This window comes from Vigna angularis, chromosome 1, assembly GCF_016808095.1.
Source record: "Vigna angularis cultivar LongXiaoDou No.4 chromosome 1, ASM1680809v1, whole genome shotgun sequence".
Classification (NCBI taxonomy): Eukaryota; Viridiplantae; Streptophyta; class Magnoliopsida; order Fabales; family Fabaceae; genus Vigna; species Vigna angularis.
In genome coordinates this window covers 36,930,569-36,946,228 of record NC_068970.1, presented here as the reverse complement: position 1 = coordinate 36,946,228, position 15,660 = coordinate 36,930,569, and the positions used below count along the sequence as shown (strand labels likewise).

The following is a 15,660-nucleotide window of genomic DNA, read 5'->3' as shown; positions in this document are numbered from 1 at the left end:
TTATTTATACTCTATTTTGTATATAATATTCATCAGTGTCTCTTTTTCTCAAAATTGAGAGCACATCTTTGTTTGCATTGTTTTGGTGTATAATTAATTAGACCAAAACTATATTTCTAATAAGCTCATATCATACATTATCACATGAAATTTTATTAAAATAAAAAAGAAAAAACAAATACAAGAGATCACCAAATCTATAATAAATAAAAAATTACACTTTATTAAATATATACAAATTATAAAAAAAATCTAAATAAACATATAAAAGTATTAATGTTTTTTTTATGAATATAATACTTTTTCTCAGGAATAACACAAAAAATTTAAACTATATATACCTAAAAAATACAAAAACTAGTGTTATCTCTCTGGGGACCAAGACTAGTCATTCACATCTTATTTTTCTTTCTTTTTTTTTATTTCAAATTAAAGAGCATGTTTACTTCCTTTTAGTATATAGTTTGGTCTAAAAGCATATATTTTACTAGAACCATATATCTCTAGACACATGCACTCCTTATTTTCATACTATTTTAAAGTTTGAAGTAAGGCAGGCAACTTTAAGATCGTTTGTTATTTGATAGTAACTCTATGATCACTGTAAAGCACTGAGTACATCTCAGGCACTCTATCTGTATACAAAAATACCATTCGAATAGTTTTGATGAGAACATTGTATACCTAATAGAGATGCATAGGAAGGAAATGTATCATTAAAAAAAAATGAATTTATCAACTATTAATATCTCTCAAAAATTATAAAAATTCGTCAGATGGACAAAAGTTTGTTAACAGAAATGTAGTAAATAAAATTTATCAATGGATATTTCTCTTTTAATAATTACTAAATGATATATTCGTTAATAATAATAAGACTTAGATACAATATATTATCAGACACATAAATTCGTTAGTAAAATTATCGATAAATGATATGCTAATTTATAGTGTAGTTAGTTGTATTCTCTACATTCACTTAGACCTATCAATCTTACAATATCATGTCTGAAACAAACATATAATAAAATTACAATTTTATATATATAAGACACCGAGCAGATTTGCTAATTCCAGAGAATCCAAACAAATATTAATCACAGTACTAAAAAATCATTACAAGTAAGGGAATATCCAAACAAATATTGAGTTTTTAAAATATGCCTATATAAGTAATGTATATCCACATATAATAAAAAAACGTGTAATGTAATGCAAAGAAGTCCTAATCGTTATATAATCATCAAAATTATTTTCTTCTTTGTTAGGATTGTGACTGAATTAGTATGGATTAGACTGAAGTAAATTGTTGTTGAGACCGTGTTAGACTAGATTAAGGTTGCTGAAAAGATTCTAATTGCAATACCTGCAGAATGTTAGAAACTAAACAAAAATAAACAAATTATTATCCTAGTTTGATGGAGACCAATTCCCAGCTGGAAACGTGCAGGAAGAGGTTCCAGACCAGAGAAAACCAGTAATGAAAATTGGTGCAGCGGATGGATGAAATGATGCATTGTTTGATGTGTTTTAATGGAGGAAAGGTGTATGGGTGAAGCCTCACAGCTCAGAAGGCCTTCATACAGAGGAAGGAAGCTTGAGGAAAGGAGGAGAAGTAGTAATTCAAAGGTGACTTAAGAGCACAAAAGCTGGAAAACAATTTCTGCAGCATATCATTAAGCTCAAAAGTGAATCAATACAAGGAAAAGGCCCTCTTATTTATAGGTGAAGAGGAGCCTAATTTCTAAGTCTAATTCCCTCCTAAATTCAAATGGTTCAGATTTATTTTGATCAAGCAAGGTCCATGCCTCTTTCCAGCTCATCAAGCAAGGTGTGTGCTTCCTTCCACATCAGCCCATTTCACGTGGAAAATGTTGGTGCATGCCGTAAGCACCTCTTTTTGGCTCTTTTGCTTGATCTATTGATTTATCTTCTTGGATGGCTCAATCATAGTCTCCAAGATTTATTAATTCCTACAAAACAAAGTATAAATGCTTTAGTTAAGAGAAGAAGGATTTTTATAAGTAACCTTCCATAGAAGCAAAATAGTATGTGGTCCTTCTTCCTCTTGAATCCTCTTTGCCATGGCTCTAGTAAGAGGTCCAATGTGCATCTTAGATGGTCTTCCATCAGACCCTCCCTCTTGAAAAAGATCTGTCCTCAGATCTGCTTCATCCTGTTGATCATCTCCTGTGAAAGGAAGTAAATCGCAGATGTTAAAAGTAGGACTGACACCATAACTTTCAGGAAGGTCTAATATGTATGCATTATCATTTATCCTTTTGACCACCTTGAATGGACCATCTCCTCTTGGACTAAGTTTGGATTTCCTTTGAGAGGGAAATCTTTCCTTTCTCAAATGAAGCCAAACTAGGTCTCCTTTTTCAAAAACTATTTTCTTTCTCCCTTTGTTGTTGTGTTCTGCATATTTTTGAGTTTGTTTTTCAATTTGGATTTTAACTTTCTCATGTAACTTCTTGATAAACTCCGCTTTAGAAGCACCTTCTTTATGAAGAAAAGAAGATGATTCTGGAAGAGGTAGTAAATCAAGAGGTGTGATAGGGTTAAAACCATAAACAACCTCAAAAGGAGAAAGATTAGTAGTCTTGTGGACTACTCTATTATAAGCAAATTCAATATGAGGTAGATGTTCATCCCAAGATTTGTTATTTCCTCTTAATATTACTCTTAATAATGTAGATAAAGATCTATTTACTACTTCAGTTTGCCCATCAGTTTGTGGGTGACATGTAGTAGAAAATAGAAGTTTAGTTCCAAGCTTTTCCCATAAAGTTTTCCAAAAATGGCTTAGAAACTTCACATCTCTATCAGACACTATAGTTTTGGGTAAGCCATGCAATCTCACTATCTCTTTAAAGAAGAGTCTAGAGATATAGCTAGCATCATCTACTTTGTGGCAGGGTATAAAATGAGCCATTTTACTAAAACGATCTACTACCACAAATATAGAATCATACCCCCTTTGAGTTCTTGGCAATCCTAAGACAAAGTCCATGCTTATGTCCTCCCAAGGGGTATTAGCTATAGGAAGAGGTGTATAAAGTCCATGAGGCATAATTTTAGACTTAGCTTGTAAACAAGCTATACATTTAGAACAATGCCTTTGAACATCTATTCTCATGTGTGGCCAATAAAATTTACTTTTCAAAATGTTTAGAGTTTTATCAACTCCATGATGGCCCATGAGTCCTCCTCCATGACTCTCTTTGATAAGAAGTTTTCTAATGGATCCTTGGGGTATACAAAGTTTTCCTTTATTAAAAAGATACCCCTCAGAAAGATAGAATCCATCAAAAGGCTTCTTAAGACATGATGAATAAGTGGATGCAAATGTTTCATCATTTTCATATAACTCTTTTATGTCATCAAATCCTAATATTTGGGATCCTAGGGTTACTAATAATGCATGTCTTCTAGATAAAGCATCCGCAACAACATTAGTACTCCCCTTTTTGTGTTTGATGACATAGGGAAATTGCTCAAGATATTCCACCCACTTTGCATGTCTTTTGTTTAGCTTTGCTTGCCCTTTAATGTACTTGAGAGATTCATGGTCAGTGTGTATGATGAATTCTCTAGTTACCAAGTAATGCTCCCAAGTTTTTAAAGCTCTAATGAGGGCATACAACTCTTTGTCATAGGTAGGATAGTTTAAGGTAGGCCCCCTAAGTTTTTCACTAAAGTAAGCTACGGGATGTCCTCCTTGTATTAAAACAGCTCCTATTCCTACCCCAGATGCATCACATTCTAGTTCAAAGGCTTTGGAAAAATCAGGCAAAACTAGAATAGGTGCATGTGTTAACTTGTGTTTCAAAGTCTCAAAAGACAACTCCTGCTTATCACCCCAAATAAAAGGCATATCTTTCTTGACTAGCTCATTTAAAGGAGCAGCTATGGTGGAGAAATCTTTCACAAATCGCCTATAAAAACTTGCTAGCCCATGAAAACTTCTCACCTCTCCTACATTTTTAGGGGTTGGCCATTCTTGTATAGCCTTGATCTTCTCTGGATCAACATGTACACCTTCTTTTCCCACTTTGAATCCAAGGAAAATCACACTTTCTTGACAAAAAGTACATTTGTCAAAGTTGGCAAAGAGATGATGTTCTCTAAGAAGCAGCAAGACTTTTCTGACATGGTTAAGGTGTTCTTGAAGGCTTTGACTATAGATTAAGATATCATCAAAGTAAACCACTACAAATCTGCCTATGCATTCCCTAAGCACATGATTCATTAATCTCATGAATGTACTTGGAGCATTGGTCAAGCCAAAGGGCATGACTAACCATTCATACAAACCAAACTTGGTTTTGAAAGCAGTTTTCCATTCATCTCCTTCATGAATTCTTATTTGATGGTATCCACTTTTAAGATCAATTTTGGTGAAGAGATTTGCTCCATGTAATTCATCCAACATGTCATCTAGCCTAGGAATGGGATGCCTATACTTGACAGTTATGTTGTTGATGGCCCTACAATCTGTACACATTCTCCAAGACCCATCCTTTTTAGGTACCAACAACACAGGCACAGCACAGGGACTTAAACTCTTTTGGATCCACCCTTTGTTCAACAAGTCATTAACTTGTTTCTCTATTTCTTTTGTTTCCATAGGGTTGGTTCTATAGGCTGGCCTATTGGGTAGGCTTGCCCCAGGCACCAAATCTATTTGATGTTCTATTCCCCTCAAAGGTGGTAATCCACTTGGTACCTCTTTGGGAAATATATCATCAAATTCCTTTAAAAGTTTTTGCAACCCCTTTGGTAGAGAACCAAGTTCATGAGTGATTGAAACAAATGCCTCTTTGCAATAAAGAAGGAAATGAGGTTGTCCAAGAAAAAGATTTTTGGAAATATTCAAGGTTTGAGGTTGGACAACTTCATGGGCTGAGGCATGGGTTACCAAATTCTTTCTTTCTTTCTTATTTTCTTTTTTCTTTTCTCCATCCAACTTCTTCTTAAGAATTATTTGGTCCTCTCTTACTTGTGAAGGTGTAAGAGGACACAAAATAATTTTCTTTCCCTTGTGTTGAATGGTGATTTTGTTGGTGACTCCATCATGTAAAGCTTGTTTATCATATTGCCAAGGTCTTCCAAGTAATATGTGCCCAGCTTCCATTGGTACTATATCACAAACAATTTGATCTTCATATTTGCCAATGGAAATGGGTACACTTACTTGTTCTTTAACTACTATTCCATCATCCTCTTTGATCCATTGAAGTTTGTAAGGTTTAGGATGAGGAGTAGTGGTTAAACCAAGCTTCTCTACCATTCTAGAACTACAACAGTTGCAACAAGAGCCACTATCCACTATCATTGAACATGTCTTTTCTAAAACTTTGCATCTTGTGTGGAATAGGTTCTCTCTTTGTGACTGTTCTAATTCTACATGTTTACTTTCTAGGAGTCTCCTTACCATAAGTAAGTCACCCTCACAAGGTAAAGCTTCTTCTTCTTCAGAAGTAGATGTTTCAGACTCACTATATGAAGAACCCTCTCTTTCACTCTCATGTTCAAGAATGTAAGTTGACCTTCTATTTCGACACTCAGATGAATAGTGCCCTCTTTCCCCACATTTAAAGCATTTGATTTCCTTTCTTTTATTATCTTTTGGAGGTTCTTTGGCTCTTTCTTTCCCTTTCTCCCTCTCTCTAGATTCTTCATATCTTGGCTTAATTAGACTACCCTCCCTCTTATATTCTTTCTTGTAACTATGAGGGTAATCTTTCTTGGTGGAGCTTTTCCTCTTTAGTTGTTGCTCAACCCTCTTACAAAGTTGGATTAACTCATTGAGATCATTGTAGGGTATAAGTTCAACCCTATCTCTTATGTCATAGTTAAGTACACTTTGAAACCTAGCTATTGTTATCCTAGGTTCTTCTCTTATCCCAGCTCTCAACATGAGTAACTCCATTTTTTGTCTATATTCCTCAACACTCATGTTCCTTTGTTGGAGTTTATGGAGTTTATCCATTATCTCCCTATCATAGTAGGCTGGTACATGCCTCCTCCTCAAGGCAGCTCTCATTTCATTCCAATACCTAATGGGAGGTAAATGTCTTAGCCTATGGTCCTTGACTAAGGCTGTCCACCAAATTAAGGCATAGCTTTGAAAGCTTAGAGAAGCCATGGTGACTCTCCTTTCATCATCTATTTGGTGGCACTCAAACAATTGCTCAACTTTCATTTCCCACTCTAGGTATTCTTCTACATCCTCTTTTCCATGGAAGGAAGGAAGATCAATCTTAGGCTCTCTTGGGTAATGCTCTCTAACTCTATGTTGTCTTCTAGGAGGCATTTGGTAGTGGTCATCATTGTGATGACTACTATTTTGCTCAATTTCACTTGGAGAAGATGATGATTCTTCTCTTCGCCTATGGGAAGACCTCTCTTTCTTTTTATCTTGATTAATCAAAAGTTGACTAATCATATCTTTGAGCTCACTAATCTCTTTATCCCTTTGTTCAAATCTTTGCTCAAATTCTTCCCTTAAAGACATTTCACTATTGGGTTTCAAACTTCCTTGCACACTTGATTGACTCATTCTTGTCAAAGAAACAAAGGTTTTCACAAAGTTTTCAAAATATTTGACAAGTAATGAGTGAAAAGATTTTCACAAGCTTTCTTTGTTTTTGGTGAAAAAATTCTAAAGAGATTCTAGAGGCAAAAGATGTTTCTAAGTAGCTCCCAGGAAGAAGAGGTGAGTCACAAATGGACAAGCTTAGAAACCAAGTTCTTCCTTAGCCAGAGTTTCCTTAGAGTTATCCTTTACCTTAGTTTCTAAGTAGAAATTCTTCAAATTCTTTTCAAATGTTATGAAATGAACCTAAACCAAAGAAAGGTTGACTAAATGCTATGCAATCCTATATACCACGGAGACTTAAAAACAAACAAAAAGATTAAGCAAGAAATTAAAGAAAGCAATAAAGATGCAAGAATGTAAATGTTAGACGGCCCTAAGTGAAAGTGCAAGTGACACTTGGAGCCCCTTGACACACTTCCACACTAAGAAAACGAAATTGCACTATTACAATGTTTAAATGTGATCTTGGAATTGCTTCAAGAGCATTTTCCCAAGTCACTTAGCCAAGAAATGAAAATCAACTTTAAACAACAAAGGTTCCGTGATATGTGGTGTAAACAAACTTAAAAGAAGGCCTAAAACTAATGTAAGCTTCACTCTCTTGCTGCTGCAGATTGCTACTCCAAAACAGGTTGCACTTCAAGCTTTTCTGGTGTATTTTTAGCTGCTGGAACAGCAGAGTTGCAGCTGCTCAAAAGCTCCCTTTTTGTTCCCACTTCAGCCCCCTTTTCTCTTCCTAATATGGTGCCTCAGTAGGGAAAGGTTTCTGCTTCTGGATGCCTCACAATAGTTACCACAGCACCTCAAGATTCCAGTCAAACACACCAAACAGAATTAGCAAACTGCACCAGAATTTCAAACCAGATTTTGTTTTGAATGTTTGACAATTTGGAAGCCAAGAATGGGAAATCAAATGGAAACAGGGATGGAATAACAGAAAGCACTCAAAAGGAACCTAATAATGGTACTAGAACAGATTAAGAAAGCAACAAAAACAGAAATAGCAGATCACAAACTCATCCAGACCAAACTGTTTGATATTTTACCAAAGTGTTTGTTAAAATGCCCCAATGAATTTCAGATTTTGTGTTTTTGATTTTTCAGGGCCTGTAATCTGGATTGGTTGGTTCTAACAGCTTTTTAACACTTGATACTTCTTCTTTTGATCATGTATTTTCATTTTTAAACATTGAACCAGCTTTTTCACAATCCAGCAATGAATTTTACACTAAAATTACCAAAACAGTGGCTGGAAAAATACAGAAACTACACCAGAAAAATGAACTAAAATGGTGGTTTTGGAACCCAAAATGAGTAGCAGTGTTTCAGCAGCTTGGATGCATGTTCAAACAACTTTTATTCATGATATTAAACATGTTTAAACTCTTAAACAGCTGAAATAATGCTTACTACTCAAATTCACTGGTCCACTTCCAATTTTAACTCAAAATTGATGGTTTAAGTGTCCAATCTGCATATAACTTCAATTTTGACAAAATGAACAGTATTAGCAACTTTTAATCATCCATTTAGACTTGTTCAAACTGTCCAAACACACAGAAATAGCAGGATTCGAAAATCACCCTTGCTATGGCCAAATTATGCAGCAAAAACCATCAAGGAACTAACCAAATTTAGCTTTTCATGGAATCAAAAACTGGACAGCAAAGGCAATGACTCTAAGAAGTGTATAAACACAGATCTAAGCTAGATTTAATGTGCTTAGCATGACCAAATTCAGATTAGACCAATTCAAATAGATTAGCACGGTGAAGAGCTAGAATTTCAAGCTGAAATGGTGAATGGTTAAGGATTTTGAGCAACCACACTATGCATACTGCATTTTAGTGCTTATTCTGGTTTGCTATACCTTAAGACACATTCAACAACATTATACAATGTTGTACCAAGCTCCAGAATCAAATAAAAATTGCTGAAACAGTTTTAGACGTGTTGCACCAGATTTAATTTCTGCAACAGAATTCACACCAAATTCAAATCTGATTTGCACTTTTAATGCTTCAGCTTGTATAACCCAGGCTAGATCAAGTCCTCATTGCCTTATTTGGTATATATACAGCTTGTTTAGCACTTGGAAATCAATTAACACAAAATACTCCAGCAGAATAAGGAAACTAAACAAAACAGAAAAAAATATACTGCAACAATTGCACAAGACTATAACAGCACTGAATTTTGAATTATAAGGCTGGAATTGATTCAAACAATGAAGTTTCACCGATTAAAATGAAAAGACAACATCAACACACAAAGGAAACTCAAATTGAACTATTGGAAAAGTAATACACAGTAAAACAGAAATAAAAAAAACAGCACCTCTGGAACAAAACAGAACACACTAATTTGGAAAACTGAAACAGAAAATGGAAGAGGAACTTAGCTCTGGTTTGCGTGGACAACCAAGGCTCTAGATACCACTTGATGGAGACCAATTCCCAGCTGGAAACGTGCAGGAAGAGGTTCCAGACCAGAGAAAACCAGTAATGAAAATTGGTGCAGCGGATGGATGAAATGATGCATTGTTTGATGTGTTTTAATGGAGGAAAGGTGTATGGGTGAAGCCTCACAGCTCAGAAGGCCTTCATACAGAGGAAGGAAGCTTGAGGAAAGGAGGAGAAGTAGTAATTCAAAGGTGACTTAAGAGCACAAAAGCTGGAAAACAATTTCTGCAGCATATCATTAAGCTCAAAAGTGAATCAATACAAGGAAAAGGCCCTCTTATTTATAGGTGAAGAGGAGCCTAATTTCTAAGTCTAATTCCCTCCTAAATTCAAATGGTTCAGATTTATTTTGATCAAGCAAGGTCCATGCCTCTTTCCAGCTCATCAAGCAAGGTGTGTGCTTCCTTCCACATCAGCCCATTTCACGTGGAAAATGTTGGTGCATGCCGTAAGCACCTCTTTTTGGCTCTTTTGCTTGATCTATTGATTTATCTTCTTGGATGGCTCAATCATAGTCTCCAAGATTTATTAATTCCTACAAAACAAAGTATAAATGCTTTAGTTAAGAGAAGAAGGATTTTTATAAGTAACCTTCCATAGAAGCAAAATAGTATGTGGTCCTTCTTCCTCTTGAATCCTCTTTGCCATGGCTCTAGTAAGAGGTCCAATGTGCATCTTAGATGGTCTTCCATCATAGTTTTTAATTTCTTTATGCCTAATATCTAATATTCAGGTGCTATGTAATCTGTCCCTGAAATACGCTTGCCGCCTAGAGCTATAGAGGCTGCTAAACAAGACGGAAAGGTTGCAGTTAGTTAAATTAGGATTATACATGCAAAGTTCTGCATGTATTTTACAAAAATTGATTAGAAAAGAATCTTAGTGTACTAAACATAGTAAAATTGAATTAAATATGGAAGTGGTGGTAAAGACAAAGAAGTATATGTGGTGAAAGGTCACATGGGAGGAGGATCTAAGAGAGCAGAAGAGAACAAGAAATAACATATATCACGAAAAAAACTGATTCAAAGCATAAATTAGAAATCTAAAACCAAAATCAAATAGTAAAATAAGCAACTCACGTTAACATTTCAAGGCTTTAGCGAAGAACCTTCACCACCAATCAACAGGCCTATTGACAAACACCTATAACATTACCCATTAACAAAGAAATAGTCAGTCAATAGGGTTTATCAGTTCATATTAATGAACAATGGAAGCATATGTCCCACAATAAGAGCCAAACTGTAAAAATTGGTTCTCCTCTTCTACCCTCTTTCAATTTGCGGTCTTTCCTTTAATTTAGTACCATCACTCACTAGATCCAAATCTTGAAATAAATAAATAAATATGTATCACTTAAAATAAGTTATAAAACATGCTTATTTACTTTTGTTGTGAGTTTTAACTGTAATGTCACAATCTTGAACTCTTGGACTATTGTTTAGAAGAAGAATTACTAGTCTTAGGACCAAGAAAGTCTGGTAACATGGACACAGACCACTAAAAGTTTATTAAAAGGGTTAAATATGTTTTTAATCCCTAAAGTATCATGTGATTTTGGGTTTTGTCCCTCTTCTAAAGGTTTGTTCATTTTCATCCTCGTAGTTAGGAAACTCGTATTTTTAGTCCTTAAAATGTAACGGCATTAAATTTTCTCTGAGGTGGCTAACGGTGTGTCATGTATGATGCGAGCTTTCACGAAAATTGTGTGCCATGTTTCTCGTTAAGGACTTCCTCCTCTCAATCTTTGTCTCTGATCGTCGGACTGCCTCCGATCGTCGAGCTGCCCCCTCTCCCTCCGTCTGCGATTGGTGGCAAACTGTCTCCCTCTACACCAACAAGACCGATGCCAACATTATCATAATCTCTACCAGATTCACATTTCACATTTCAGATTCACAATGAGAAAAAAACACAAATTTCTAAATCCCCACCCTCTTGAACCAATGTTTTCTGCCTAATTTCATACTCTTTTTCTTCTTGATTGGAATCGTTTTTACTCTGAATTCTCTCTCACCCGTCTTGAAATTGAAAATATTTACCAAAATTCACATTCTCTAGGAGTTAAAGATTTCATCTTTGAACCATAATATTTGTCAATGATCACGTTAAACTTTGGTAGGAGTTCGAGGAGCATGAGGAGGCGGAGGATCGCTCCAACGAGGATCTGCACGGAGATGACGAGGATCTGAGAAAGAGAAGGTGCGAGCTGCTTCGTCTTCGGATTAGGGATTTGGCGACGCACACGTTGGCGGAGTACGAGGCGTTGTTGCAAACTCTGGCAGAGACCGACGACGGAGGCAAGAGAGGAGTGTCGTTGACGTCGAAGTCAGCGGTAGTGAAAATTGCATCGAAGAGTGAAACTGTGGTGTGCGTTGTATGTTTTTGTTTTTGATTTATCCTGAGATTATTGATATTCTTTATTTCGTCGAAGAAGAGATGTTGTTTAGGACTTGAGAGAGGGAAAGAAAGGAAGAGCTTAAGGTAGCATCCATAAGTTTTTTTTTTGTCACTGTTTAGTTCAGCTAGTGCCTTGAAGATGAAACGTGGCACACAGTGGGCAAGTAAGGTGGCATCATACGTGGCATACCGTTAGCTACCTCAAAGAAAATTTAACGCTGTTACATTTTAAAGACTAAAAATACGAGTTTTCTGACTACGAGGATGAAAATGAATAAACATTTTGAAGAGGGACGAAATTCAAAATCGCATGTTACTTTAGGGACTAAAAACATATTTAACCCTTATTAAAAAATTTAAAAATTAAGTTACAGCAAAGGACAATATTGTCACTCACGTAGTTCGGTTCTTTGCAGAACAAAATTGGTATTGAGATTATCCACCCAAATGCTAACCTACAATTCATGCTAGCGGAACTTTGTAACGATAAATTGGTTTTTAGGATTTTGATTTGGAAGAAAAGTTTTAAAGTTTTAATTTGGGGAAAAGCTTCAGTGAGTGTAAAATCTCGAAGGAAACTCAAAAATATTGAGAGAAAGAAAAAGTAAAAAGTAAAAATGTATTATAATTGATGTAAGATATAAACCTTTTTAAAAAAAATTAAAACCTTCAATATTATTAGCTTTTACTTAGACAATTCACCAAAATCATATTAGTTCGTGGAGGGATTTTTTATAATCTCTGTAAAATAACCTTCACTAAATATCTTTGTTTTTTTTTTGTAGTTAACCACAATCAAAATCAAATGCTAGTGCAAAATTCCAGAATGGACGAATAAGTGAATGAATGTGTGAAATGCATTAAGTAAAAATCAAAACCTTAAACTTATCAACGTCAATCAGTGGACGAATGTGTGAATCGATGGATGAAAGAGTGAATTAGTTGATTAAAAGACGAAAACATAAATGACTAAAGAGATTGGGGAAACGTGAACACGACACTTAGGTTTATACGGGAAACATAACTAGGGAAAGAGATTAGGGAAAACAACGTCTTCAACTCAGGAAGGAAGTAAATACAATAGACCTGTGTGACAACAACCCCTTCAATGATGGTAGCGTCATAGCCAGGTAGACAGCGCCACGGTGGCAGACGGACCAAAGGGCTACATCATGGTGGTAACAAGTTTCCCTCGTTGTTAGTTTCACTCTAGGCCGGTGCGGCAGCAACACAGGAACAAAATGACACATTCAAAAGATACTGCATTTTGGAGGAAAATGTAGGAAGGGAATATGAAATTTTTATGTCCTCATTCTGCTTATTTAAAGTTTAAAAAAAAACAAAAATTATGTTTGTATTATTAGACTAGCATCGTATAATACATTTTTAAAATTTATTTAAGTTAGTGGTAGTGGCTATTCACACTTTACGCCACTTCCTTTAAGGTTTTCAAGAATAAATTTTCAAAGTTGGAATAAATGATGTCAGTCGGGCTAGCATTTTTAACGAGGTCGGTCAACCTGAATTTCCTTTGTATTGGATCAAGTGCCCAAGGAAGTTGACGTCGGAAGAAGCTGAAGCTTTTAGGTTGACTGACAAGCTTCCTCGTCGTTTCCCCTATCGAACCCTCATCACACAGATTCTAATAACCTCCAATGTTCGATAAGATTTAATTTGTTTACTTTTATTGGTTGATCATCCCTAACTTGACTAAATTTTTGTCTTCTTTTTAAATATAATGGCATCTCGCAATCCAAACAAGGGGTTCTTAAGAAGCTCTTTTCCTCAAGTAAGGCCACAAGCGTAGGGACGAGTAATGCCTTGGCTGGGCGGTTCCACTAAGGGGCACTTTGGCTCAAGCGCCTCGGGCGGCCCCCACTAAACAGCCAACAGAGCTCCAACTTCCACGTCCAGATATCGTGCGATCAACAGAAGTTGCATACATTGTCCCTTTATTGTCGTGCCTCCCCCGCAACCAACCAATAAAGGGAAGAAGAGATCTTCGTGAAAGGGAAAGAATTTTTCCTCTCACAAGAGGAGTTGAAGGGACACCGGTTCATCCAGGCCGCTCAAGGACTCGTCTTTCTCTTGCTTGGTGACCAACACAAAGTGTGTTAAGCTCTGAACCATGTTGGCCATGTACTGCTGACTAAACAGGGTGCAGATAGTGGCGAAGATATCTAGTGAGTTGGGTGATAGGGTGTTGAACCACACCAATGCCTCCTCGTTCAATGATAAGAAGTAGGCCCTACACCAGACGGGATCACTCATCGTGTAAAAAGCCATGGTGTTGACGAACATCCGTAGATGCTCGTCACAGTCAATTGACCTGTCATACTTCTCGAACGAAAGAGACACCCACCATTCGGGCATGGGTGCCGTCATGATAGTTGTTGTAAAAGGTAATAGATTGTTCATTTTCATTGTTTGCACAATGAGATCTCTTGTTTGCTCCATGTGCTTCCCTCCTGAACCGTTTTGGTTGGTTCCTCCATCTACTTATTCATATTGGATGGACCTGCATCGCCTAGTCCAGAATGCAAGTAGATTGCTCCTAATGCAAACCGACTCTAGCGTTGCATCTCTCTAATAAGTTCCATAAGATCTTTTTACTCATCCATGTTCTGTGTTGTCACCATTGGATTTTCTTCTACTTTTTCGAATTTCACGGTGAATACCAAAATGTTTCGATTAATTGAGTCAAAGTTATAAGTCTTCTAAGTTCTATGTGTCCAAGTACTTCTCTCTATCTCTTTTCGACCTTCACTCCGTTCATTCTAATTAGTAAGTTAATCTCATGGAAAATTAACAGTTCGATCTTTTCAAATCTCTTCCAATATAATTGACCGATGTTTCATGTTGTTTGAGCAAACTTATCTCACCTAAAAGATTAACACTTCAAATAAAAAGAAAATTACTTCAATTTCTTTCTCGCTTGAATATTCACCCAATTAATAGAAAGTCAATATTGACTTCTATTATTAAAGTGACCGATAATAATTTAAATAACGTGACTATTTTGCATTAAGTCACATACTTTCATAGTCTACTTTAAAATTCAAACGTATTTTTAGGAATCATTAATTCTTTAAACGAAAACATTTACCAAAGAAGAAAAAGTTATTTTAACTTTTAAGTAATTTTTAATATTATTTTGAATTTTATCAAATAATTAATTAATTATATTTTAACGTTAATTCATACTTATTCATTACTATTAAATTAATAACAAAAGTATTTTAATAATTTATTATATTATTTTCTAATATAATTTTGTTATATTTGTAAGAACCTAAAAAAGAATTTTTTAGAACTAAGAGTATAACCTAAGTAACGAGACTCAAATATTTTAATATTAAAAGTTTAAAATATAAATAAAAATATGATAAAACAAGTTTCATTATTTCAAGTCACAATATTTCTCTATAAACTATTTTTCTTTAGAGTTCTCACTTCTCGATAAGTTTTCTATATATTGGGTCATATGTTTGAAGATAAGAGGATGCAAAACTAATCATTGTGGCAAAGTCTTCAAATCTGTCCAATCAGCTTTTGAAAAAGAGTAAGTTAGTTTCTACTCTTTTATCAAGTTTAATGCTTTTCAATGCATGTGATTCTTCCTTTAGGTCCTCTCTAGTTAGTGGTTCTAATCATGATTTTGTAGTTTGTAGGTGTATATATAGTTCTTTGAGTTGAGATAGCAATTTTAGGTTCTTTAAAGTTGTTCGGTCTTTTAACAGGTAAGAGAATCTAACTACCACTTTTTGATGTTGCTTATGCTTTGATAAATTGTTATGCATGTTGAAATTTGCTACGATATTTATCCTATTTTATCATCATTATATTGTGTCAAGGTTACCCTATTTATCATGATTTTATTGTGTTAATGGTTACCCTATTTATCATGATTATATTATGTCTAGGGTTACCCTATTTATCATGATTATATTGTGTCTAGGGTTACCCTATTTATCATGTACTATTGTATCAATTTATTCTTATAAATAGAAGATTATGAGAGGGATCAATCAAGCCCTCTAGAATTATTTTACAAATAAAAAAAAAACTCTAAAAATGTTTTACAATTTCAATCTCAAGTTGGTATCAGAGCAGGTTCTCTGAGTCTCTTCCTACTCTGTCTTTGTTGTCGCCGGTGGCTCGTGGTTAAAAATTTCATCTTTTCTGAAA

At 35.2% G+C, this 15,660-nt stretch overlaps 1 protein-coding gene across 1 annotated transcript; it reads right to left on the bottom strand.

Moving 5' to 3' along the window:
• Positions 1–2,254: 2,254 nt before the first annotated feature.
• On the bottom strand, positions 2,255–10,231 carry LOC128194965 (uncharacterized; the record flags this gene model as incomplete). The annotated part of the gene is made up of 6 exons (XM_052871606.1): positions 10,228–10,231; positions 5,090–6,108; positions 4,507–4,759; positions 3,419–4,056; positions 2,532–3,292; positions 2,255–2,375 (listed from the first exon to the last, which is right to left on the bottom strand). Coding segments are annotated over exons 1-6 (2,796 nt in total), but the record flags the coding sequence as incomplete, so codon positions are not given.
• Positions 10,232–15,660: the final 5,429 nt, after the last annotated feature.